We start from the raw sequence: 25,571 nt of genomic DNA, 5'->3' as shown, positions 1-25,571 counted from the left end.
AAAGGTCATTGCAAAGTCACTGCTTGCATTCTTTTTGGTATTGGAAAACAATTTACACAAAATTTATGGAAATGAATCGAGCATTATTTGGTTAGATTACGACCGCAATAAACAAAAGTAACAACTGGGTTTGAATAAGGACAGTGAATCTCGCTCTCCATTAAGTATGATTAGGAAAGGTGTTGCTGCCATTCATTTTAACTTGCCCCCTCTCCTCAGCCCAACCAGGAGACTGTGACCACGCCGGACCTGAGCAGCTTGTCCTCGCCCCTGATCGACACGGAGAGGAACCTGGGCCTGCTGCTGGGGCTCCACGCCTCCTACCTGGCCATGAGCACGCCGCTGTCCCCCATGGAGATAGAGTGCGCCAGTGAGTACCGTCCGCCGCTGTTCGTTTCGCCCAGGGATCGCGGCACCTCTCCTGCTACCATTAGCAAACCAGCATGTCTGTCGCTAGCGAGCATGCCTGTCGTTAGCGAGCATGCCTATTGTTAGCAAGCGTGCCTGTCGTTAGCGAGCGTGTCTGTCGTTAGCAAGCGTGCCTGTCGCTAGCGAGCGTGCCTTTCGTTAGCGAGCGTGCCTCTCGCTACCGACCGTGTCTGTCGTTAGCGAGCGTGCCTGTCGTTAGCAAGCGTGCCTATTGTTAGCAAGCATGCCTGTCGCTAGCGAGCGTGCCTATTGTTAGCAAGCGTGCCTGTCGTTAGCAAGCGTGCCTATTGTTAGCGAGTGTGCCTATTGTTAGCAAGCGTGCCTGTCGCTAGCGAGCGTGCCTGTTGTTAGCGAGCATGCCTGTCGTTAGGGAGTCTGTGCCTCTCGTTAGCGAGCGTGCACATAGACATTGTGGCAGGTTGCTTGTCACTAGGTCAATTGGTTCTGAACAATGTCTATAATTCATTTTTAAATTTGAAATGAAATGTGTATTATGAACCTGAAAAATAGTTTTAAAATCATGTCCCATTGCACAGAAACACTTACTACTGAAGGACAGAGCTCTGTGATGGGTGGAAGCAGCAGGGTGCGAGCTCTGGAATTTAAAATAGCCCGCCAGTGTAATCCAGGCACTAGCCCCTGTCATCCAGGCACTAGCCCCTGTAATCCCTGCCTTAGTCCAAAAAAAGATACACGATGGTCAAATCGACAGACAGTTGTAGCCAACTACTGTAGACATAGGAGTGATGTCAGTTTGTTTGAGCAGTAAACCTCTTTCACAATTTCTGTTCATGTAACATTTAACATTTAAGCTTCACTTAACTTTTTCTATTTTACCCACACTACTTCTAATTCCTTCATTAGAAATATTTATATGGCTTTATATTTATAAATTGTCTTGTGGAACTGTATGAACATGGTCAGAATTTAGAGGGGAATGTTGAAGGTGCATCAGTGTGACTTCCCTATCAGGATTCCTTGGGGAACCCTCTCCATTTAGAATGCTTCTGTTCACTTACATTTAAATTGTCATGTCTCTGAAGCATTGCTGGAAGAGTGTAATTACTGTGTGTATTTCTTATTGTTTTTACGAGGTGCTTAAAGTGCTTGAAATTGATGCCCTGAAATTTAAGTACTGGAATTACCTGGAAAAAACAGATCCTTTTTCATTTAGTGCTTGAAAAGTTCCTTAAAACTAAAATGATCTAGTCTCTAAAATTGACATTTTACATAGAATGGTGTGTGACAGTGCCCAACAATTTGTTAATTAAAATTTGATATCATGATTTCAATAGAAAAAGAATACCAAGAAATTGCTGTTATACTATTGGATACTAATATACGATTAGAGATATTTTTATATATGTACCGTTGTAGATCATACTGTTATGTTTTTAGAGAACCAACAAACATTTCAGTTGTTGTTATTCTGTATCATTGCTGATATCTGTTATTCCAGGGATGTTCTGTGTATATTTAGCTGCCCTGGCTTCTCCTTTGTAAAAGAGAATCTGTATTTCAGTGAACCCGCCTGGTTAAATAAAAATAAAAATGCGTGTCGTTCTTCTCAGAGTGGCTCCAGTCATCCATCTTCTCTGGGGGCCTGCAGACCAGCCAGATCCACTACAACTACAACGAGGAGAAGGACGAGGACCACTGCAGCCTGCCAGGCTCCACCGCGCCCGACAAGGCCAAGCTCAACTCCCGCAGACTCACCCTCAGCGACCACTCGCAGCCTTTCCTCCAAGCTATCGCTGACAACAACATCCAGGACCACACTGTGAAGGTAGCCTGTCCAATGAGCACAGAGCGAGGGCTGGTCATGTGACCTGTGGAACACAGTAACCTGCCCAGTCAGCATAGAGCAAGGGCTGTTTATGTGACCTGTGGAACACAGGGCAGTATCTGGGGACTCCCTTTGAGAAATGGAATATAGTACCTATCATATCATTTCTGTGAAAGTTTTGAAAATATACAGATAATTGTTTTTAACATCTAGGTTTTCACCTTACAGTATTGGAAAGTGGCATTAATGTGTATGTTTGTGAAGTATTGGTAATGTCTATATATATTTTATTTCAGCATATTGTAGGTTATTATATGTAGGTCGTAAGTGATTTTTGATAGTCAGTCTAGCGCATAGTTCAGTAATTCCGTGACATATCACCCCTTACTTCCCCATTAGCAAAATATCCAATATGAAATATTAAGAAACATTAATAAGGTTTAATAATGTTGCTATACAGGGTGTTCGAGTTTGTTGGGTATCTTTTCATGCTTTTTGCAGTATGCTAAATGTTACATGCCCACTCAGATTTTTTTTGTAATTGTGGCTGATACTAAAGTAGGATACTGGGTGCATATCTCACAAAATAATGTGAATTTGCAAATATACAGTTTTGGAATGATCAACTGTGGGTAACCTCTGGGTAATATTCCTGCTGAGGTTGTTGTTGGGTTTGTGTTATCGGCACTTGATGTGTGACCGATAGAAAGAGCTTTGGCAGGGTGTGTAGTGATTGGGGAGGCGGAGGCCACTTTCGGGCCCTCGTTATTTGGATAATGGGGTTCCGGCGGGTGAGGAAAACGCGGACGCTCTGCTGACGTGCTCTCCTCTCCAATGCTCCCAGGACTTCCTGTGCCAAATCGAGCGCTGCTGCAAGCAGTACCACCTGATCACGCCCATCGTGTTCCCTCCGGAGCACCCTGTGGAGGAAGTGGGTCGGCTGCTGCTCTGCTGCCTGCTCAAGCACCAGGACCTCGGTAACCGCAAGCGACTCTGGGATAGCATTGGTCCTCCCGCTCAAACTGCAGTTATATAAAGGGAGGGGATTCTGCTCGGTCTTAGAGAAAGGTTGAATTTTATGTTATGTAATATATTAATGTAATACACTTTGAGGCACAAGTTTTATATCAATTTACATTAGTTATGTACACAAGCTTTATTTGTTTTCTAATCTGTGTAGTGTAGTTAGCTAGCAAGCCAATGCTATAAATTTTCAAGTACTGAAGCCACAGGATGAGATTCAGTCTTTACATACTACAAAAATCTCTGTAGGGTCTGAAAATCTCTGTAGCCTTCTGGTAAGGAGAGTTGCCTAGCAAGCAAGTTGCCTAGCAAGCAGTTTCTAGCTAGCTGGTTAGAAGTGGTGGAAACACAATATAATGATGGAAAATGCAAATAATCGAGTGACCATTGCTTTTTCAGACCGACCAGTATATATAATTTCTTTATCACTGGCACCCTCTACAGTTCAAAGTTGGCTTTGTCTATTATGCAGGCGTATGTTCTACCAGGTTTTGTGAAATGCAAGTTGCAGTTTACTCCATCATGAATGTCATGTTATGAAAATGCATGCCAGTTTAATGAAAGCGGAATCCAAGCTTCTGTTACCGTCCCAACTGCTTTACTGCAGGGATATTGGACTAGAGCTATGACAGAGCTGGATGGTGTGCAGTGTCTCCCTGTATGATTTTGTCATTAAAGCGTTTATGTGTGAATAGTGTGCGCGCATGTTTGACCGCTGTGTTGGCTCCTCCCCCTCCAGGTCACGTCGCTCTCTCACTTATCAAGCAATGTGCCTTGGGCGTGGACCAAGGGAAACTGAGATCCCTCCCCAAATCTGTGATTGACGTGTGTCGGATGGTGTACCAGGCAAAGTGCTCTTTGATTAAGGTAGAATTCTCATTTCTTTGTGCATTCTCATTCATTTTAGAGAGTTGTTTTGGATGTTAAATGGTTTAATGGCTATATCAGTTCACTCACTTCTGGAAATCGCATTACAATCACTTTCGCTGATGCTCGTATCCAGGGTGATGTGGTGAACGTCAGTGTTGGTTTCAGCAATACAAAATTGTGGTATCAACATTTCGTCCCGTTTATTTCAGTGTAACATTAACGTAACAAACTGAAATGAAATTAATTGAATTTAATTAATTTAAAATTCCTCGTGGAGGCTTATTGGCATTTTCGTAACATAAATTGACTTAATTTAAATGGAATTGACCCCAACCCTGGTGCTCTGCATGACAAACAGTTATGAAATGTTACAAATACAACTGAATTAAATGATATGAATCAAATCAGCAATAGTTTAAGGTTTGTTCTTATCTTTGTGTGGTGTTTTCGATAGCGTTTTTAGCAGGTAGCCCACTCCTGTGTTAGGTTTTTGCCGGAAGGTTATGGCCCAGTTAGCCACAGCACACTGAAGAATGCTCTCAAAATAAAAAAAAGACAAAGTTTGCTTCAGGGTATCAGTTGATCGAAACTGAATGCACTTACTAGAACATCTCCGGTGTATCCCTGAGGTCTGTGCTGTGCCATGGCCTCATTTAATTTACTCCCGTTTATCTCTGTAAAGCGTCTTTGTGACTGTGAAGAGCGCTACGCTATGCTAATTGAATTGAGTTTATAACTTCCTGTGTCCGCTTGCGCACTTCCTGTGACCCCCCCCCTGCGCTGCTTCCTAACCCCAGACTCACCAGGAGCAGGGCCGGTCCTACAAAGAGGTGTGCGCCCCGGTGATCGAGCGCCTGCGCTTCCTGTTCAACGAGCTGCGGCCGGCGGTCAGCAACGACCTGTCCATCGTGTCCAAGCTGAAGCTGCTCAGCTCGCAGCCGCGCTGGAAGAGGATCACGCAGAAGCTGATCCGCGACAGCAGGAGGAAGAGAGGTGGACCGGGGCTACGTGCTCTCACACAAACTTAACCGACTTAACGATCAGCCTCCCTACATTAAATGCGTGCCTGTTTGGCAATTTGGCTTTGGTAATGTTCATTTGGCTTTACCAGAGCGCCTCCACAATATGTGTACCTGTATCAATGTCTTGTGTACATGGAGATATATGTGAGTTGAGTTGAGTTGTGTATGAATGTTTTGAATCAAGATAATTTTTTGACTAAATGTGAAATGGACTTGGCTTGCAGTACATTGCCAACCTTGTGTCTTTGTCAAATTCTATTTGTAGCGTTCGTAGTATACATACACTTTATATGTTGTCCTTCAGAGGCAGGAGGCTGTTAACCTGAACGTTGTAAGCACTTTGATATTTGTGCACAGACTGTGTGTTGGGTAACACGAGGAGGTGTTAAGTGCCGTCCGTGCGGATGGATTTCACGGGCGCGTTGTTATCGGTGCGTTTCAGTGCCTAAGAAGTCCGAGTCGGCTGACGTGGAGGAGTCGAAGCTGGAGAACGACGAGACGGACGGAGAGGACCCCTGCGCCGTTCCCATCAGCCCCGCGCCTGCCGACAAGAAGCCCGCGCCCGCAAAGTCGCCCAAGGTGGACCTCCGGCCTCCTCCTCTCTCACTCCCTCCCTCCCTCTCTCTCTCTCTCTCTTCTGCTTTTTCTCTTTCTTTCCTGCTCTCTAACTCACTTATCTGCTTTCTCTGTCTCCCTCCATCTCCTTCTCTTTATCTCTGTTCCTCTCTCTCCTTCTCACGTGCACTCACCCTCTCCCTCTCTCTCCTGTTGTTCTGTTTTCCTCTCCTTTCCTGTCTCACTCATTTCCTTCATATATTTTTCTTCCTCTATCTCTCCATCTCCTTCTTTTTCCTTTTTATTTTCTCTTGTACCCTTCTTGCTCTGTCTCTGGACCCCACCCTTCTCCCTCCTTCTCTCTGTCTCTTGGCTATAGATTGAAATCCTTCATCGCACTGCCACAGAGTCTCCCTCTCTCTGAGCGCTTGATCGCAGCAGGGATCAGTAATACCCTGGCCCCGCCCCCCTATTAGTCTATTTATAAAGGCATCAGAATGTTTCTGCCTGCCCAGCTGACAGGCCCTAATTAAACTCCCCCAGCTCAGGGGGTGGTTACATGTGTCCGGCCTCTCTCTCTGACACTGGCCAGCTGTCTCTCGCACACTTTTACATGTATACCACCTTCATGCTGTGAGTCTGTGGTAAATTCATACTCTTATGCTCACTTATTGCTCAGGAAAATATAAAATGCACAGTGCAAATCCATGTTTGCGTACGGCAGCCCCATAGTTATTTGTAATGGAGGCCCGTACCCCAGGTCCACAGATGAGTAAGTAAAGGTTTTGATTTTTTGGTTGGGTTCTGTCAGCAGGACAAGAGAGATAGGTGTAAATTAGGTAAATGTAAACTGTACACGCATACCACAAAGTTTTTCTGTTCTTTTTAGAGTTGTTAATGCATGGAGCAGCATGCCTGGTCAGACAGAGAGGCAGATGCCCTTAGAATGACACAGTGCTGGATGCTCTTCAGTTTGCTCATAAATGGCGATCCGAATTGGCTGATTCGGCTTGTTCTTGTCGTGATGTATCCTTATGTTCCTATGTTCTTGTATGTGAACATTGGTGTCTGTGTGTCTGTCGGTCTGTCTGTCTGTGAGCAGCAGGACAAGTGGCAGCCCCTGTTGTCCACGGTGACCAGCGTGCACAAGTACAAATGGCTGAAGCACAGCGTCCAAGGCACCTTCCCCCAGTCCAGCCTCATGGCCACCATCGTCGAGTTCGCCCTGAAGGAGGAACCTCTGGACGTGGAGAAGATGAGGAAGTGCCTCCTGAAACAGGTGATGGGATGGGAAACTTGGGATGTTAAAATCGAGATAGAATAGCAGTATCGCATCCTTATGCATTGAGAACAGAGAGGAGATCCACCAGGAAGTAGTATCCACCAATCACTGTCAGAATTGTTTCTTTGGTGTTACCAATGTACTCCATGATTGGTGGAGCTCGTCCCTCTTTTCTACCACTAAGATATAGCCAGGATTTATCCCTATTTTTTATCCCTGGAGAGAAGGGAGGAGTATGGGAGGCATTCAGGTGTTTGGAGTAGGTAGAGGAATGTGAAGGGGGGGTTGGTTGGTGTTGGTGTGTGAAAAGGGTAACGGGTTGACGTTTTAGGAGGGTTGGGAAAAACAAAGTAAGTTTGAAGTAGATGGATGGATGCATAGATACTGCAGGTAGATAGCTAGATAGATGGATACTTTATTGATCCCGTTGGTAGTGTGTTACAGTAGCTTTAGTAGGGTCGAAGGGTATGAGTAAAGTGACTGTCAGAGGGAATGTGGTTTTGGGGATAGTGCAGTTAAAAACCTGTCAGTCTGACGCCCGTCAAATATCCCGCAGCTGGAGAGGGCCGAGGTGAGGCTGGAGGGCATCGACACCATGCTGAAGCTGGCCTCCAAGAGCTTCCTGCTGCCGTCGGTGCAGTACGCCATGCTGTGCGGCTGGCAGCGCCTCATTCCGGAAGGGACCAATATCGGGTACGTTTCCATGGCGATGCCGCCCGCCCGGGTCCAGCCAGACCACTGGTGCCTTCAGACTGAGGCCAGGGGCCTCTGTGAGTCTGTGTTTCAGCCTTCTTCTTGGATCAGTATAGGTTACTGAAAGCAGGTATCTAAGTGCTGGCGTAATTGCACCTTTAAATTGATTTTAACGGAATGCACGATTGCCTCGTCTCCTTTTTTGCTTTGTCTTTGAACTTTTCGGTTCCCCATAAATGGTTTAGTGGCAGTGACCAGGTTGCCCATATTATCTGCATTTAGGACCCCGCTGGGATTTCAGCTGTCAGTCTTTGAATGAGTGAATTAAACCCGGAGGTTTATTTGCCCCCAGGGAGCCCCTGTCGGACTGCCTGAAGGACGTGGATCTCATTCCCCCTTTCAATCGCATGCTGCTGGAGGTGACCATCGGCAAGCTGTACGCCTGGGCCATCCAGAACGTCCGCACCATCCTGCTGGATGCCAGCGCCAAGTTTAAAGAGCTGGGTCAGTACCACCGTGTGGCACCCTCATACGGACTTCTATACCACCATCCTAATACACAGATACTGTACCAACGACCCTTATACACAGGTAATGTACCGTCACCCTGATACACAGATACTGTACCGTCGACCCTTATACACAGATACTGTACCATCACTCTAATACACAGATACTGTACCATCACACTAATACACAGATACTGTACCATCACACTAATACACAGATACTGTACCATCACTCTAATACACAGATACTGTACCATCACACTAATACACAGATACTGTACCATCACCCTAATACACAGATACTGTACCATCACACTAATACACAGATACTGTACCATCACTCTAATACACAGATACTGTACCATCACTGTAATACACAGATACTGTACCATCACACTAATACACAGATACTGTACCATCACACTAATACACAGATACTGTACCATCACCCTAATACACAGATACTGTACCATCACACTAATACACAGATACTGTACCATCACCCTAATACACAGATACTGTACCGTCACCCTAATACACAGATACTGTACCGTCGACCCTTATACACAGATACTGTACCATCACTCTAATACACAGATATTGTACCATCACACTAATACACAGATACTGTACCATCACTTTAATACACAGATACTGTACCGTCACCCTTATACACAGGTACTGTACCGTTACCCTAATACACAGATATTGTACCATCACACTAATACACAGATACTGTACCATCACTCTAATACACAGATACTGTACCATCACACTAATACACAGATATTGTACCATCACTCTAATACACAGATATTGTACCATCACTGTAATACACAGATACTGTACCATCACACTAATACACAGATACTGTACCATCACTCTAATACACAGATATTGTACCATCACTCTTGTACACAGATATTGTACCGGCATCCTAATACACAGATACTGTACCATCACTCTAATACACAGATATTGTACCATCACTGTAATACACAGATATTGTACCATCACTCTAATACATAGATATTGTACCATCACTCTTGTACACAGATATTGTACCGTCATCCTAATACACAGATACTGTACCATCACCCTAATATACTGGTGGTGTGCCACATAGAATCCCACATTATTACATAATTAAATGTCCAGCTTATGCTATGAAGCTTGTGTAAACCCCCTGTCTCTCTGTCTCTCTGTACCCCCTTTGTACCTGTGCGTGTGTGTGTGTGCGCGTGTGCGTGTGTGTATGCATGCGTGTGCGCGCGTATGCGTGTGCATGTGTGTGTGTGTGTACGCGTGTGCACGTGTGTGCATTGGTGTGTTCGCGCTTTCAGGTGTGCAGCCGGTTCCCCTGCAGACCATCACCAATGAGAACCCTGCGGGGCCCAGTCTGGGCACCATGCCCCAGGCGCGCTTCCTGCTGGTCATGCTCAACATGCTGTCCCTGAAGCACGGAGCCAACGGCCTGAGCCTGCTGCTCAACTCCGGCATGCTGGCGCTCACCCAGAGCATCCTCAGGCTCATCGGTATGTACACACGCACACACACACGCATGCACGCACACACACACACGCACACACACACACTCACACAAACATGCACGGACCCACACACGCACACACACACACGCACACACACACAAACACGCACACACACGCACACACACGCACACACACACAAACACACACGCACACACACACATACACACGCATGCATACACACACACACAAACAAGCACGCGCACGCACGCATGCACACACACACTAATGCACGCACACACACACAAACAAGCACGCACACACGCACTCACACTAACGCACGCGCACGCACACCCACACACACAAACAAGCATGCACATGCACGCATGCACACACACACTAATGCATGCACACACACTCACGCGCACACACACACACACACACACACACAAACAAGCACGCACACACACACACACACAAACAAGCACGCACACACGCGCGCACGCACACACACACACAAACATGATTAAGTCATGCACACAAGCCATTCTCCATGTTACTGGCCTTCAGGGGACAAATTCTATGTAGCATTTTTGCTAGGCTATGTTTCATTATAATGATATACTTATAGTGATATACTCTGCAAAGAAAATGTTTTCACTGTACCAGCAGTATGCTGCTGTATTTTTCTCATTTTCTTCTACGGGGATCAGTAATAATTTGTAGTAATAACAAATTTGATAATGAATTTTTAACTAACTTGTTAATTGGTGATAAGTCTGTTATCATATTGATTGCTAGAGTTTTATTGAATGAGTTGATTTTGGTTTAATGGCTGACATGCCTGATTGGCTGCTGAGTGCACCCCTGACCCCGGTGTGGTGCTGCAGGTCCCAGTACGGACAGCGCGGAGGAGGACCTGGGCTCCTGCGTCCACGGGGGCTCCGCCACCGTGCTGGAGGAGTCCCGCAAGGAGGCGGCGCCCACCCCCATGCCCGCGTCGGGCCCCGAGCTGGCCGCCATGATGAAGATCGGCACCCGCGTGATGAGGGGCCTGGACTGGAAGTGGGGCGACCAGGTGGGGGGTCACCGTTTAGTTTAGGGAGGGGATTAACGGAACTAGCCGGCTTGTCCACTGTCATTCCCCGGGCCTGGCTGGGCCAATTGTAAAATGTATTTAGTGTATATTACTAAATAATAAAAACATTAGAACGTAAGTAACAGGAATGCATTTAAAAGAAAAGTACGTTACTTCTAAATTTATTAGTAAGTACTGTTGTAATACGGAAGTATAAATGCATTTTTACTTAAATCTGCATTGCTTTAGTGAAAAGGAACTTGGCTGTGTGACTGTAGAGAGCGTGCGGTCGTAGCAGCAGTGTCTCAGGGAGCGTGTGGTCGTAGCAGCAGTGTCTCAGAGAGCGTGTGGTCTGTGTCTCAGAGAGCGTGCGGTCCTAGCAGCAGTGTCTCAGGGAGCGTGTGGTCGTAGCAGCAGTGTCTCAGGGAGCGTGCGATCGTAGCAGCAGTGTCTCAGAGAGCGTGCGGTCGTAGCAGCAGTGTCTCAGGGAGCGTGCGGTCTGTGTCTCAGGGAGTGTGTGGTCGTAGCAGCAGTGTCTCAGGGAGCGTGCGATCGTAGCAGCAGTGTCTCAGAGAGCGTGCGGTCGTAGCAGCAGTGTCTCAGAGAGGGTGCGGTCTGTGTCTCAGAGTGTGGGTCGTAGCAGCAGTGTCTCTGTGCTTTCTGCAGGACGGCCCCCCGCCGGGCCTGGGGCGGGTCATAGGGGAGCTGGGGGAGGACGGCTGGATCCGGGTGCAGTGGGACACCAGCAGCACCAACTCCTACAGGATGGGCAAGGAGGGCAAGTACGACCTCAAACTGGCGGAACCTCCGCCCCCCGCGCAGCCTGCCACTGAGGACTCGGACACCGAGGACGACACTGGTGAGCACGGGGCTGAGGGGAGGGACCTGGTGATGCTGGGATTTAGGGAACTGAAGCCAGTATCGAAGAGTTAAAAGAAACGGTACTGAATATACTTGAAAGCAAACTTAACCTCTGAATTGTTTTTTTTTTTGCTTTTCTGTTTGTGTGTGTGCGCATGTGTGTGTGTGTACGTGTGTGTGTGTGTCTGCGTGCATATGCATGCTCATGCTCATGTGCGTGTGTGTCTGTGTGTCTGTGTGTGTGTGCGTGCGTGTCTGTGTGTGTGTGTGTGTGCGTGCGTGCGCGTGTCTCAGAGGGGGAGCAGGTGGAGAAGAGCTCTCACCCGACGGCGCTGATGCTCACCAGCACAGTGAACCTGCTGAAGACCCTGGCCCTGTCGGCCGGGATCCACGCCGAGGTGATGCAGACGGAGGCCACGCGCACGCTCTGCGGCCTGCTCAGGATGCTCGTGGAGAGCGGAGCCAACGACAAGACTGGTAAACCCCGCCCCCGGCCCCGCCCCTCAGCCCCAACAACCCTTTCCCACATATGTATTTCACAAAGCCGGAATGAGTACTTACCTGGCTGACCTTTAGAAGCATTTAAAATTAGATGAAATCATTCAAATCATTTCAAAATGTTTAAGAAAGTTGACCAGCTAACTTCTTAATTACACTTATTGGGGTTAAATTGGCTGCTGATGGAAGCAGAAGCTCTGGCTCAGCGGGACCAGGGTTTTTCCGCCCCGGGTGACCGCGCTTGTCCCCGCCCCCTCCCCAGGTTGCTCCGCCCACAGGCAGGTGTCCCGCGAGCAGCACCGCAGCTGGTGCACGCTGGGCTTCATCCGGAGCATCGCCCTGACGCCGCAGATGTGCAGCACCCTCAGCACGCCGGCCTGGATCGGCCTGCTGGTGCGCATCGTGGAGGGCCACCAGCCCTTCACCGCCGTCACGCTGCAGAGACAGGTGAGGGGGCCGGGCCCTGCGCTGTCAATCACGCCTCCTACGCTGTCAATCATGCCTCCTACGCTGTCAATCACGCCTCCTCTGCTGTCAATCACTCTGGCCTGGCTCCGCCACGCTGCCAGATTAGATGAAATTGCCATTTGCTGGGGTGGATTGACTTTCTATTTTTCTGTTAAAGATAAATGTACTGTTGTTCTTTTTCTTTGTTGAGTACCTTTTTAGTTTCCAGGTAGGGCTCACTCCTCAATAACTGATGACTCTTATTGTGCCCCCCCCCCCCCCAGATCCTGGCTCTGCGCCTGTTGCAAGCGGTGCTCCCATCCTGGGACAAGATGGAGAGGTCCCAGGACATGAAGTTCCTGGTGGAGAAGCTGTTTGGGTTTCTGGGAAGCCTGCTCAGTACCTGCTCCTCAGATCTCCCTCTCCTCAGAGGTAAGGGGTGCTGCACCACTTTGTAGAGAAGGAGACTGCTGCTTTTAAACAAAAACCTCCCAAACCTCCAGCATTTCCATAGGCTCACTGCACTGTGACATCAGTGCTGTTTCCATGACCTCACTGCACTGATATTACTGCACTGTGACCTCACTGCTGTGTCTATGGCTTGAGTCCCCTGTGACATCACTGCCTTGTTCATGGCCTTGAAGCACTGTGATATCAGTGTTCAGTGACACCCCTGCTGTGTCCATGGCTACACTGCACTGTGACATCACTGCTGTGTCTTTGGCCTGACAGCACTGTGACATCACTGCTGTGTCCATAGCTTCACTGCATTGTGACATCACTAATGTGTCTCAGTCCTCACTGCACTGTGACATTATTGCTCTGTGACATCACTGCTCTGCCTCTCGCTGCCTGCAGAGGGCTCCCTGCGCAGAAGGAAGTCCCGCCCCCAGGCGTCGCTCACGGCGACTCACAGCAGCACGCTGGCGGAGGAGATCGTGGCTGTGCTGCGCACCCTGCACTCCCTGGGCCAATGGAACGCCCTGATCAATGAGTACACCAACTCCCAGCTCAGCTGCATCGGCGACGTCATGGCAGGCCGGCACGCCGAGGCGGTAAGCCCCGCCCACCCGCCAAACTAACCAACTAAACAGTAGAGAGTGGACAAAGCAATTTCAGTTTCGATAGACTTTAGCATTGAGTTGGCTAATTTACCTCTTACTGTGTTCTGGGATTTAAAGGCTGGACTTTTTGTTTGTGTTTGGAAGGCTTCTTTGAGCCTTAACTCAGGAAATACAGATTTATTTTCACTCTAAATTTCTGAAATGGGAGCAGACGACTTGGGTGTGTCGTAAGCACACACCTCACAAGATATTGCCGGGGTGTTAGCAATGGAGTTTGAGTGATACCGAATACCAGTGGCCTAGAATATATTTAGGGTCTGATAATCAGTATTTCCTGATTAATTGGGGGGGAGGGGGGAAGGCTATGCATGTTGGTGCAGTTAGCATTGATTTTAACATGAGCAGGACTAGAAAGGTGACCTGTGAAATGGGTCCTTGGTGAGCCTGTAGGAAGACCAGGGGGAGTCTGTCACCTCTCTCAGTCTGTCCCACTGTCCCACGCAGACCCTGCTGGAGGAGTACTTCCCCGACTCGGAGGGCCCAGCGGTGGGCAGTCTGATGGCGGTGCTGGCAGTGATTGGGGGCATTGACGGGCGCCTGCGGCTGGGGGGTCAGGTGGTCCACGAGGAGTTCGGGGAGGGGACGGTCACCCGCATCACCCCGAAGGGCAGGATCACCGTGCAGTTCCACGAGATGAGGACCTGCAGGGTGTGTCTGCTCAGCCAGCTCAAACCGGTATGCCTGCCGAGACACAGCTTACACAACTTTACACTGTACATACTAAAACTGTACCGATACACAACCTCTTTACACTGCATATACTGAAACCTTACTCATACACAACCGCTTTACACTGTACATACTACAACCTTACTCATACACACCCGCTTTACACTGTACATACTACAACCTTACTCATACACACCTGCTTTACACTGTACATACTACAACCTTACTCATACACAACTGCTTTACACTGTACATACTACAACCTTACTCATACACAACTGCTTTACACTGTACATACTACAACCTTACTCATACACACCTGCTTTACACTGTACATACTACAACCTTACTCATACACAACTGCTTTACACTGTACATACTACAACCTTACTCATACACAACTGCTTTACACTGTACATACTACAACCTTACTCATACACACCCGCTTTACACTGTACATACTACAACCTTACTCATACACACCCGCTTTACACTGCATATACTGAAACCTTACTCATACACAACCTCTTTACACTGCATATACTGAAACCTTACTCATACACAACCGCTTTACTCTGTACATACTACAACGTTACTCATACACAACCGCTTTACACTGTACATACTACAACCTTACTCATACACACCCGCTTTACACTGTACATACTACAACCTTACTCATACACAACTGCTTTACACTGTACATACTACAACCTTACTCATACACACCCGCTTTACACTGTACATACTACAACCTTACTCATACACAACTGCTTTACACTGTACATACTACAACCTTACTCATACACACCCGCTTTACACTGTACATACTACAACCTTACTCATACACAACTGCTTTACACTGTACATACTACAACCTTACTCATACACAACTGCTTTACACTGTACATACTACAACCTTACTCATACACAACTGCTTTACACTGTACATCCTACAACCTTATTCATACACAACCGCTTTACACTGTACATACTAAAACCTTACTCATACACAACCGCTTTACACTGCATATACTGAAACCATACTCATACACAACCGCTTTACACTGTACATACTAAAACCTTACTCATACACAACCGCTTTACACTGCATATACTGAAACCTTACTCATACACAACCGCTTTACACTGTACATACTAAAACCTTACTCATACACAACCGCTTTACACTGTACATACTAAAACCTTACTCATACACAACCGCTTTACACTGTACATACTAAAACCTTACTCATACACAACCGCTTTACACTGTACATACTAAACCTTACTCATACACAACCTCTTTACACTGTACAGACTACAATCTTACTTGTACACAACCTCTTTACACTGTACAGGCTAAAAACTTACTCATACACAACTGCTTTACACTGTACATACTAAAACCTTACTCATAGACAACCTCTTTACACTGCACATACTAAAACCTTACTCATACACAACCGCTTTACACTGCACATACTAAAACCTTACTCATACACAGCCGCTTTACACTGCACATACTAAAACCTTACTCATACACAACCGCTTTACACTGCACATACTAAAACCTTACTCATACACAGCCGCTTTACACTGCACATACTAAAACCTTACTCATACACAACTGCTTTACACTGTCCATACTAAAACCTTACTCATACACAACCGCTTTACACTGTACATACTAAAACCTTACTCATACACAACCGCTTTACACTGCATATACTGAAACCTTACTCATACACAACCGCTTTACACTGTACATACTAAAACCTTACTCATACACAACCGCTTTACACTGTACATACTAAAACCTTACTCATACACAACCGCTTTACACTGTACATACTAAAACCTTACTCATACACAACCGCTTTACACTGTACATACTAAACCTTACTCATACACAACCACTTTACACTGTACATACTAAAACCTTACTCATACACAACCACTTTACACCACTTAACAAACTGCACCACTTACACTTTATGCTGTACTGTACATACTACGGCCTTACTCATAACCATTTTACGATGTACGTTCTACATCTTCTACTCATGTGCTATATGTTGTACATACTACAACCTTATTCGTAATCCACCTCTTTACACTGCAAAACTAAAATCTTACTCATACAGAACTCTTTTACGCAAAACGTGCTACAACGTCCCTCATACATAAACCTTTAAAAGCAGCATTTCTTTCCTCCGGAGAGTCAGTGTGTCTGACCCTAAGCATAGCAGCACGCACCACGAGGAGGAATGTATTTGCAGGACTGTAGCGTGCAGCGTTTTTATTCGGAGGGGGAACCATTTTAAGCCCACGTTCCGAAAGGCTGAAATGCAGCCGTAGTGTAAACGTCTCTGAGCCGGCGTGGGGTCTCTCTGCCCCCTCAGCTGCCGGTGGTGGCCTTCAGCGTTCACAACCTGCCCTTCACCGAGCCCATGCTGTCCGTGTGGGCCCAGCTGGTGCACCTGGCCGGCAGCAAGCTGGAGAAGCAGCGCATGAAGAAGTCCCTGAGCCGCGGCCTCACAGGTACGCGCCCGCCCGCCCGCCTCGGCGGCCGACAGGAAGCACGCAGGACCGGGAACCGGGCGCACTTCCTGTCTCTCTGACTCAGGGACTGCTTGAAAGGGAAACTGTGCCCTATTTTTTACGTGTTGTTTTACTTGGCAATATTATCAGTATACAGGTCAATTTACCATAAAAATATTTTTTTAGCCATTTTTTAGACACTTTTTCAGAGTGAATTACACAGATTATGTTTTTAACATACAGTCCACTTGCACTGCATGATATTTACCAGTCAGTTAAGTGCCTTACTTAGGAGTATGACAGCAGTGACTCGCCTGAGAATCGACCCCACAACCTTAGAGTTGCAATCGCACTTATTAAATTGTTATGGCGCACTGCCACCCATTTCAGGATGAAGATCTACTTTAATAGAGTGCTCCTGTGTTCTTAACTCATGGCCAAATGGATCATGCACAGGATACTGGATACAATCATTGAATGACTCGCTCCAGTTCAAGCAACATGCATTTGAAATTGCACATGTAGAAGAATATCGTGTTTGAGTGAAACTGATGTGTTTTTGCCATGTGTGTGTTTATGCTTGTTTGTGTGCATGTGTGTCTGTGTCTGTGTATGTGTTTGTGGGTGCGTGTGCGTGTGTTTTTGGGTGTGTGTGTGTGTGTGTGTGTGTGTGTGTGTGTGTATGTGTTTGTGTTTGTGTGGGTGTGTCTGTGTGTGTGTGTGTGTTTCTGTGTCTGTGTGTGTTTGTGGCTGTGTCTGTGTGTTTGTGGGTGTGTGTGTGTGTGTGTGTGTTTGTGTGTGTCTGTTTGGGTGTGTGTGTGTGTCTGTTTGGGTGTGTGTGCATGTGTGTTTCTGTGTGTGTGTGTTTGTGGCTGTGTCTGTGTGTGTGTGTGTTTGTGGGTGTGTGTTTGTGGCTGTGTCTGTGTGTGTGTGTGTTTGTGGGTGTGTGTTTGTGGCTGTGTCTGTGTGTGTGTGTGTTTGTGGGTGCGTGTGCCTGTGCATTTGTGCGTTTCCCTCCCCTGAAGCGGACCAGGTGGACCTGCACCTCCTGCGCTGTCAGCAGCTGCGTTTGTACATCCTGAAGGCGGCGCGGGCGCTGCTGTCCCACCAGGACAAACTGAGGCAGATCCTCTCCCAGTCTGCCGTCCTGGAGACCGGACCCACCCCCAGCGGTGAGCCCCGCCCACCCAGAACTCCCCGGAGCTTCTGTCCAATCAGCAGTTTCATTTCTGCCACCAAACCATTTTCTTCGGATGAGTCAGTGACTGTGACAGGCAATGTCTGCTCATGCAGCAGCCATTTTGGCTCTAGGCTGAGCGTGCAGAAAACGGCAGGTCCATTAGAGTCAGAGGCAGACCGAGACAGCTGACGCTAATAAATGCCGCTGGCTCCCGCCTTCATTGTGTTTGTGTGTGGGTGGCTTGGACGGCACTCTGGAACTCTCTGGGGCTATTAGGCTGTCGGGTTGTCTGACTCTTGCTGCGGCTTGCTTAATCCAGTGCCAAGAGTCAACACGGCTTCTGCGTGGGCAGGCATCTCTCTTGCTGACTCTTTGTTGACCCGATTCAGTGCAAACAGTCCAGCCTAGAGCCGACATGGCTGCTGTGTGGCCAGCCATCACTTGTCTCTGACACTAATGACCTGCTGCTTTGAGCGCAGTCAGCCTAGGGCCAACATGGCTACTGCACGGGCAGACGTCGCCTGTCTCTGACACTAATTGATCTGCTGTTTTGTACACGCTCGGCCTTGAGCCAACATGGCTGCGTAGGCAGACCTCGTCTGTCTCTGACTCCAATGGACCTGCTGAATTGAGCACTATAAAGCCTACAGCCAACATGGCAGCTGTGTGGGCAACATGTTTATATTCGCATATCAGGGTCTCATGCTGCACAGATTTTATAGAGATGTATTGCTCTTCAAAGCAAATGTATAGCTCCGTTCATTCACTCCACAATCTATCTGCAGACTCCCTTCAGTTTGACCCCCTACAGTAGGGCTCAGTCTCAGGTCCTGCAGGTCCTGTTTCTGTAGGTAATTGTGGTTTTTCAATCATCTGTTAGGTAAGGCCTTGAGAGCATGTTGTTCCAGTTCACTGCTTGAAGGAATGACTGGTGCAGAAACGCACTGAAAAGCAGCAGCCCTTGAGGACAGCATTCTAACACCCGCTCGTGCTTCAAAGCATTACTCACGTATTCATCCCACAGCTATCATGGCTCCTCCTTTGGCAAACGTTTCTGCTGGCCACTGAAACACTCTCTGTTACCAGCTGCTCTGAGATGTGATCTGAACTTGGTGAACCTGAGAGAACTGCACAGCTCAATACTGCCCCCTAGAGGATTATTAATTGGTTTCAAAACAACAAGTTCTGAACATTCTCTAGTTTTTATGAAAAGGCTTGGATTCAATCTGCCCCTCTCCTTAACATTGACTTATAAAATAAATGCGGGTGAAATTTTTATTTACAAGTTTAGATGATTATTGTTGCTGTTTGCTGACAAACTGCTAGTGGGTGAAAAAAAGCGTCACCTGCATTCAGTTGACAGTTGTTTAAACAGTTGACAAATGTTGATTGAATCCAGGCCATCGAGCCCAAACCAGCTCATGAGTCCACTTAGATGCACAGACGTGATGCGCAGATGTCGTCAGAGGGGTCACTGTGCGTTGTCTTGGCTCCCTTTCACAGAGGACACCGTGGCGTCGTCTCCGGACGTCGGGGACCTGTCCCCCGACGGGCCCCTGCCCCCCCTCATCCTCCTGCAGCAGCTGCTGTCTGCGGCCACGCAGCCCTCCCCCATCAAGGCCATATTCGACAGGCAGGAGCTGGAGGTGAGCCCGGGGTGGGGGTCGTTCTCGCTCCGCGTGGGGCGGGGGAGAGGGATCGTGATGGTATGGGCCAGACGGTCCGAATGAGACAGTTTAAAAACACCTGAGAGAAACTGAGGAAGATGGGCCTGCAGAAGAGAGGCATCATGTGGGTCACTTGAAATTTTGTTATGCGTTTGTATTGCTCAGCTGATAATCTCGTATGTGTGTGCTATATGTCTGTGTGTGTGTTTTTGTGTGTCTGTGTGTGTGTGTTTGTGTATGTCCTACCTGTCTGTGTGTGTTTGTATGTGTCTCTATGTGTGTGTGTGTTCGTGTGTTGCGTGCTTACACGCGCATGTGTATGTCTCTGTGGCCCCAGGCGGCGGCCCTGGCGGTGTGTCAGTACCTGGCGGTGGAGTCCACGCACCCGTCCTCCCCGCTGTTCGAGGACAGCAGCTCCAGCGAGGCGACCACGCCCGTCACCGTGCAGCACGTGCGGCCGCCCAAGCAGAAGAAGCACAAGGCCTCTCCCGTGCCCCCGCTGCCCATCGTGGTGCAGCTCATGGAGATGGGCTTCCAGAGGAAGAACATCGAGTTCGCCCTCAAGTCCCTGTCCGGAGCTACAGGAAGTGCCTCTGGGATACCAGGTACAGCAGGGACAGGCCACAAGAGGGGAGGCTCTCAGCCTGGGGACTCTTACCGCCTGCCTTTTAAAATTCACACAAAGTGTGGCTGGCTCTTAATATTAACTGTACAAAGCTAAAAAGAAGGAAGAACTATAATATGGCAATATGGCACTCAGTAGAGCACATACCTTCGGCAACTATGCAGTTGTCAAGATACGCCAGTTCCACATATTGTTCCGCGCCCTTCACATCAGGAGATGCACACATTTTCATGACTGCAGCTCGCATCAAGTTATTATGAGATATTCCTGTTTAAATTCTAGCAACTCTTAAGCATTTCAGTCAGTTATTACAGCACCACGTGGCCAATCGACACTATGTTTGTTCAGTGGTTGGAAATTAATTTTTCAGCACCCCGCTGCTGATAAACACACAAAGTTTCATGGTGTTACGTGTTTCAGTTCAGAAGTTAAACGCCACACGTCTCATTGGCCAATCGGTGTGAAGAATCTGTTTTTGCTTGTCCCACAATTCCCAAGCTTTGCACAAAGTTTCATGCAAATTTGTTCACAACTTTGGAGATATCATGCTAATAGACAGGCAGACAGATGCATAAAATGGGGCCAAAACATAACCCCCAGTCAACTCTGTTGGTGGATGTAAAAATGGATTAAAAATAATTAAATTCATGAATAAAGGTGAATAAATATCCAGGGTATTATGTGATTAATACTGGGAGCTTAAACTCAAATCTGCTGTGTCTGCTGGTCTTTGTGCACTTGAGTGCTTAATTTATTGACTGGCTGCACACCTTGTTTCCAAGGCGCTGGAGCTGTTTGTTTCCAAGGCCTAAATTGGCTGCTCATTGAAAGAATCAGCAGACTGCTGCCCTCCAGGACTGGTGTTTCAGCCCCCTGATTTAACATGTTACATGCTGTAAACAGCCAGGTGGATTTTATTAAGGGTTAAATGGGGTGCATATGTAATACAAAGCTTTAATTGTGTTGCTGTACAGTAGTTCTCAAAAACACACGTCTATGCAGGGTAGCGGTCCATGTGTTGATTCAGAACTTGTGGTCCATTTCAGCTGTCTCCCTGTGTGATTGATTGGTTCTGATCTCCATCCCCTTGCCCTTCTGTTTCAGGAGTGGAGGCATTGGTTGGCTGGCTGCTGGATCACCCCGACGTCCACGTCACCGAGCTGTCGGACGCTGACACCGTGTCCGACGAATACTCAGATGAGGAAGTCCTGGAGGAGATTGAGGAGCCTGAGACTGCCTTCCCCATCGTGAGTGTCCCATCCCCATGTGGACTCCTCCCTCTCTCTCTGCTTAGTGGAGGGGCCTTGCTAGCCTGTTCCTCAGTAGACCTTTCCCCCTCTTTTCCTGCTCATTGGAGTGGCCTCCACAGTCCAACCCTCTGTAAATTCCTCCTGTCTATAGTAGGCTCCTCCCCCTCTCACCCCTCAGTGGAGTGGCCTCCCCAGTCCATCTTTCTGTAGACTCTTCCCCTTCTCACCACTCGTTGGAGTGGCCTCCATAGTCCATCCCTCTGTAGGCTCCTCCGCCTCTCACTGCTCATTGGAGTGGCCTCACAGTCCATCCCTTTGTAGGCTCCTCCCCCTCTTGCCACTCATTGGAGTGGCCTCCACAGTCCATCCCTCTGTAGACTCCTCCTGTCTATAGTAGGCTCCTCCCCCTCTCACTGCTCATTGGAGTGGCCTCACAGTCCATCCCTCTGTAGGCTCCTCCCCCTCTTGCCACTCATTGGAGTGGCATCCACAGTCCATCCCTCTGTAGACTCCTCCTGTCTATAGTAGACTCCTCCCCTTCTCACAGCTCATTGGAGGCCTCATTGCCTCCAGGACCAGGGTGCTCAATCAACAAGGCGTGTGGTGTCAGCACTGGCCACGTTTCAGACTGGGTTCACCTTCATATTGGCAGCCACTTGTTTACATTTCAGAGAACTGTTACTACAGCCAAAAGCTGTTGCTATTCTGAGTTTCGTTCTGGGAAATGATGGCGGCTTGGCTTGGTCTGCTTTCAGCCTTCTGGGGCCGTGGTGACGGAGAGCCAGACCTTCAAGAGGAGGTCGGACTTCCAGACCAACGATGACTACGCCGTGTACGTCCGGGAGAACATACAGGTGAGCCTTTTTCTCACGGGCCACAAAGCGTGGCCACCTTCCCTCAAACATTCCTTTGAAACTGGAGGTTTAGAAACCGGTTCTGTCATTACCCAGATGGCTTTGGTTTCAGTAGTCTACCCTAACAAAGTTCTCTGGCCCCTTGTTTTGTGTCCCAGGTGGGGATGATGGTGAAGTGCTGCAGGACGTATGAGGAGGTGTACGAGGGCGACGTGGGGAAGGTGATCAAGCTGGACCGGGACGGGCTCCACGACCTCAACGTGCAGTGTGACTGGCAGCAGAAGGGAGGGACCTACTGGGTCCGCTACATCCACACCGAGCTCCTGGGTACGAGACTCCGCCCTCAAACACACTGCATGCTAACTGGGTTATGGGCTTTTCACACAGACAGCCAACAGCTGCAGTCTGCTCTCTATCGCTCTTTCAATGGAGAAATTCTGAGGAAGTATTTCCAAAGTGCAGCTGATATGCCGGAAAGTTCTCATTACTGGAAGTTTCATTGCTGCGTTTGAGTATCTGGGAACGACTGACCAATCACTGCCGAACTGAGAAGCGTGAAAAATTGCAGACTGGCTGCCAATAGAGTCACGTTTTTGTAATATCTACTTTTAGGTTGCATAAAAAATATCATAATAATCTTTGATTTATCCGGAGAGTAGCTAAGTCAATCACTTGCTTATAGCCTGTCAAAATTGTAAAAATATTTTTCGTTACAATGTTGTCAGCAGAAGTTGGCTGCAAATGCCACCCATTTTGTCAGGCGTTCTCTCAGTTTATCATTTTTGGAAGTTCAGTGGCTGTGTGTGAGTTCCGTTAGTGTGGGAAGGATGTGTTTTCATGTAGCGATAATGATAATGATAAACATAGATTGCATGTATATTGCCCTCCATCTCATGATCTCTGAGAACATTAACCCTTCATGTGATTAGAACGTTTTTAACGGGACATTCTAATGCTGATTACAATTGCCCCTATTAATTGCAAGCAATGGAGTTCTAGAACACTGATTTAGAATTTTGTAAAAGCATTCCAATGAACCTACTCTTCAAAAGGTTAAGGGGTGAAGGAAACCCTCCCGGGTGGTGCAGAGCCACCATTTTGGGGTACAAGGCTCCCCACACTCCAGCTGAGGTGGAAATGGAGGGACGAGACCCGTCCACGGGCCGTCAGTCACCAGTATTTGTGATTTTGCCTCTCCCCCACCTCCAGGCTTCCCGCCACAGAGCTCTCCATCGCACATCAAGATCGGGGACAAAGTTCGGGTCAAACCCTCGGTCACCACGCCAAAGTACAAGTGGGGGTCAGTCACTCACAGGAGCGTCGGAGTTGTGAAGGGTAAATTGGTTTTATCGGTCGAATTTTTTTTTTCTCGCTTTTGATTTTGAGAGTGAACTCATTTTGAAACTTACTTATTTTTATGGAAATCCTAAGTGCTTGCTTGGATCAGCCAGGGGTGACTCATAAGTCTCTCATAAATCATTCTCTGCAGCTTTTAGTGCCAACGGGAAAGACGTGATCGTGGATTTCCCTCAGCAGTCTCATTGGACAGGCCTGCTGTCGGAGATGGAGCTGGTGCCCAGCATCCACCCAGGAGTGAGGTGAGGCTGCAGGGCTGTAGGCTCACTCCAGTCCCTGGCTTTAGCCCTGGCCTACCTGGCTCTGTATGAGATACTGCTGCAGCTCCATACATATGATGGGGAAATCATTGTCTTGCAATAACACCTGGATAAAAGGAGCTGTCAAAATTTTACCATTTAAACTTTGTATTTTTATGTGTTCATGTAAACTTTCATTTGTAGTCTCCACCTGCAGTTTAGGGTGGAAGAGTAATTTAAAGCCCTGATAACTACAAAAAATAAAATGGTGGCTGTAATCACTCCAAGTATGAGATGGACTCTCAGTGTTCTTTAGTGGAGAGTTCAGGAAAATCGTGTCCTATGTTCGGTATTTTAAATTAATTTTATTTGAAACTTTTAGGTGTGACGGTTGCCAGATGTTCCCAATCAACGGCCCCAGGTTCAAATGCAGGAACTGTGAAGACTTTGACTTCTGTGAAAACTGCTTCAAGACCCGCAAGCACAACACCAGGCACTCGTTCGGCAGAATCAACGAGCCGGGTCAGTAGAGAGAAGCGCCTGTGAAAAGCATTCTGTGCTGCAATAACATAAATAATAGAAAGCTTGGTTGGCGTGACGCGCGACTTTGACGGGTTGTTCGCGTGTCTCCGCCCGCCAGGCCAGTCTCCGGCGTTCTGCGGCCGATCGGGGAAGCAGCTGAAGCGGCACCACAGCAGCCAGCGCGGGATGCTGATCGACGAGTGGTCCCGCGCCGTCAAGAACCTCAGCGTGTCGTCCTCCGTCAACCAGGCCTCGCGCCTCATCGACTGCGGGGAGCAGTGCTGGCAGTCCTCCGGCTCGCAGGGCAAGGTGGGTCCTTGCAAGGCATTCTGGGAGACGTAGTTCCAATAAAACGGAGACGGTTGTACCAATAGGGAGGCTGCACAGCTGTACACAAGAGTTTTCGGTCTATGCAAAGTTGTCAGTTAATGTACAGTAGTTGAGACAGAGACCCAAGGGGTCTTACGTTCCACGCTTGACGCAGTGCTGGGTGTACTTTTAATTATTGGTAAATTACAAGCCGAAATAGGCTGGAAGTCCTGTTGTCATCATTAAGTATGACTAACATTCTGTTTTAGTTGTTGTTCATGTTATTTAAAAAAAAAAATCTATATATATAGTGTGTATAGTGTGAATATTTGTTTTGGTTAGGGTTAGGCCAGAATACTTAACATGTTCTGCTCACGTTTCCCCATATTTACACTGAAGCATTTGACAGGCGCTCTTATCCAAGGTGCACAGAGCTTTTATTTATACTCCAGATATTTACTGCAGCACTTCAGCTAGGGTACTACGGCAGGTCCCCACCTGAGAGTCAAAGCCTCGCCCTCTGATTTACGAGCAGTTCCCTGACCGCTGTTTCCGCGCTTCCCTCTAGCACTGGATCCGTTTGGAGCTCTTCCCAGACGTCCTGGTCCACCGGCTGAAGATGATGGTGGATCCGGCGGACAGCAGCTACATGCCCTCTCTGGTGGTGGTGTCGGGTACGGATCCGCTCTGAC

The 25,571-nt window shown here is 47.9% G+C and overlaps 1 protein-coding gene across 7 annotated transcripts in view; it reads left to right on the top strand.

Annotated features, from left to right (window-relative positions):
• Nucleotides 1-25,571, top strand: part of herc2 (HECT and RLD domain containing E3 ubiquitin protein ligase 2) — a 118,593-nt gene that overhangs the window by 46,369 nt on the left and 46,653 nt on the right. For 4 of the 7 annotated variants that reach the window (XM_035409773.1, XM_035409774.1, XM_035409775.1 and 1 more), the window contains 29 exons: nt 220-370; nt 2,001-2,215; nt 3,060-3,192; nt 3,978-4,105; nt 4,906-5,101; nt 5,573-5,709; nt 6,788-6,964; nt 7,524-7,660; nt 8,013-8,251; nt 9,513-9,704; nt 10,547-10,734; nt 11,401-11,593; nt 11,890-12,072; nt 12,356-12,540; nt 12,825-12,972; nt 13,399-13,595; nt 14,109-14,339; nt 16,739-16,877; nt 17,903-18,049; nt 19,561-19,703; nt 20,062-20,329; nt 21,454-21,596; nt 22,355-22,453; nt 22,612-22,780; nt 23,663-23,788; nt 23,943-24,051; nt 24,431-24,570; nt 24,689-24,879; nt 25,448-25,553. In XM_035409773.1, the coding sequence (XP_035265664.1) occupies nt 220-370; nt 2,001-2,215; nt 3,060-3,192; nt 3,978-4,105; nt 4,906-5,101; nt 5,573-5,709; nt 6,788-6,964; nt 7,524-7,660; nt 8,013-8,251; nt 9,513-9,704; nt 10,547-10,734; nt 11,401-11,593; nt 11,890-12,072; nt 12,356-12,540; nt 12,825-12,972; nt 13,399-13,595; nt 14,109-14,339; nt 16,739-16,877; nt 17,903-18,049; nt 19,561-19,703; nt 20,062-20,329; nt 21,454-21,596; nt 22,355-22,453; nt 22,612-22,780; nt 23,663-23,788; nt 23,943-24,051; nt 24,431-24,570; nt 24,689-24,879; nt 25,448-25,553 (4,810 nt within the window). The remainder of the gene's footprint in view (nt 1-219; nt 371-2,000; nt 2,216-3,059; nt 3,193-3,977; nt 4,106-4,905; nt 5,102-5,572; nt 5,710-6,787; nt 6,965-7,523; nt 7,661-8,012; nt 8,252-9,512; nt 9,705-10,546; nt 10,735-11,400; nt 11,594-11,889; nt 12,073-12,355; nt 12,541-12,824; nt 12,973-13,398; nt 13,596-14,108; nt 14,340-16,738; nt 16,878-17,902; nt 18,050-19,560; nt 19,704-20,061; nt 20,330-21,453; nt 21,597-22,354; nt 22,454-22,611; nt 22,781-23,662; nt 23,789-23,942; nt 24,052-24,430; nt 24,571-24,688; nt 24,880-25,447; nt 25,554-25,571) is intronic. The other 3 variants (XM_035409779.1, XM_035409778.1, XM_035409776.1) reach the window with 1 other exon arrangement.

This window comes from Anguilla anguilla, chromosome 3 (genome assembly GCF_013347855.1).
Source record: "Anguilla anguilla isolate fAngAng1 chromosome 3, fAngAng1.pri, whole genome shotgun sequence".
Lineage (NCBI taxonomy): Eukaryota > Metazoa > Chordata > Actinopteri > Anguilliformes > Anguillidae > Anguilla > Anguilla anguilla.
Note: the sequence above shows the minus strand (reverse complement) of the source record. Positions and strands in the feature narration are given on the sequence as shown.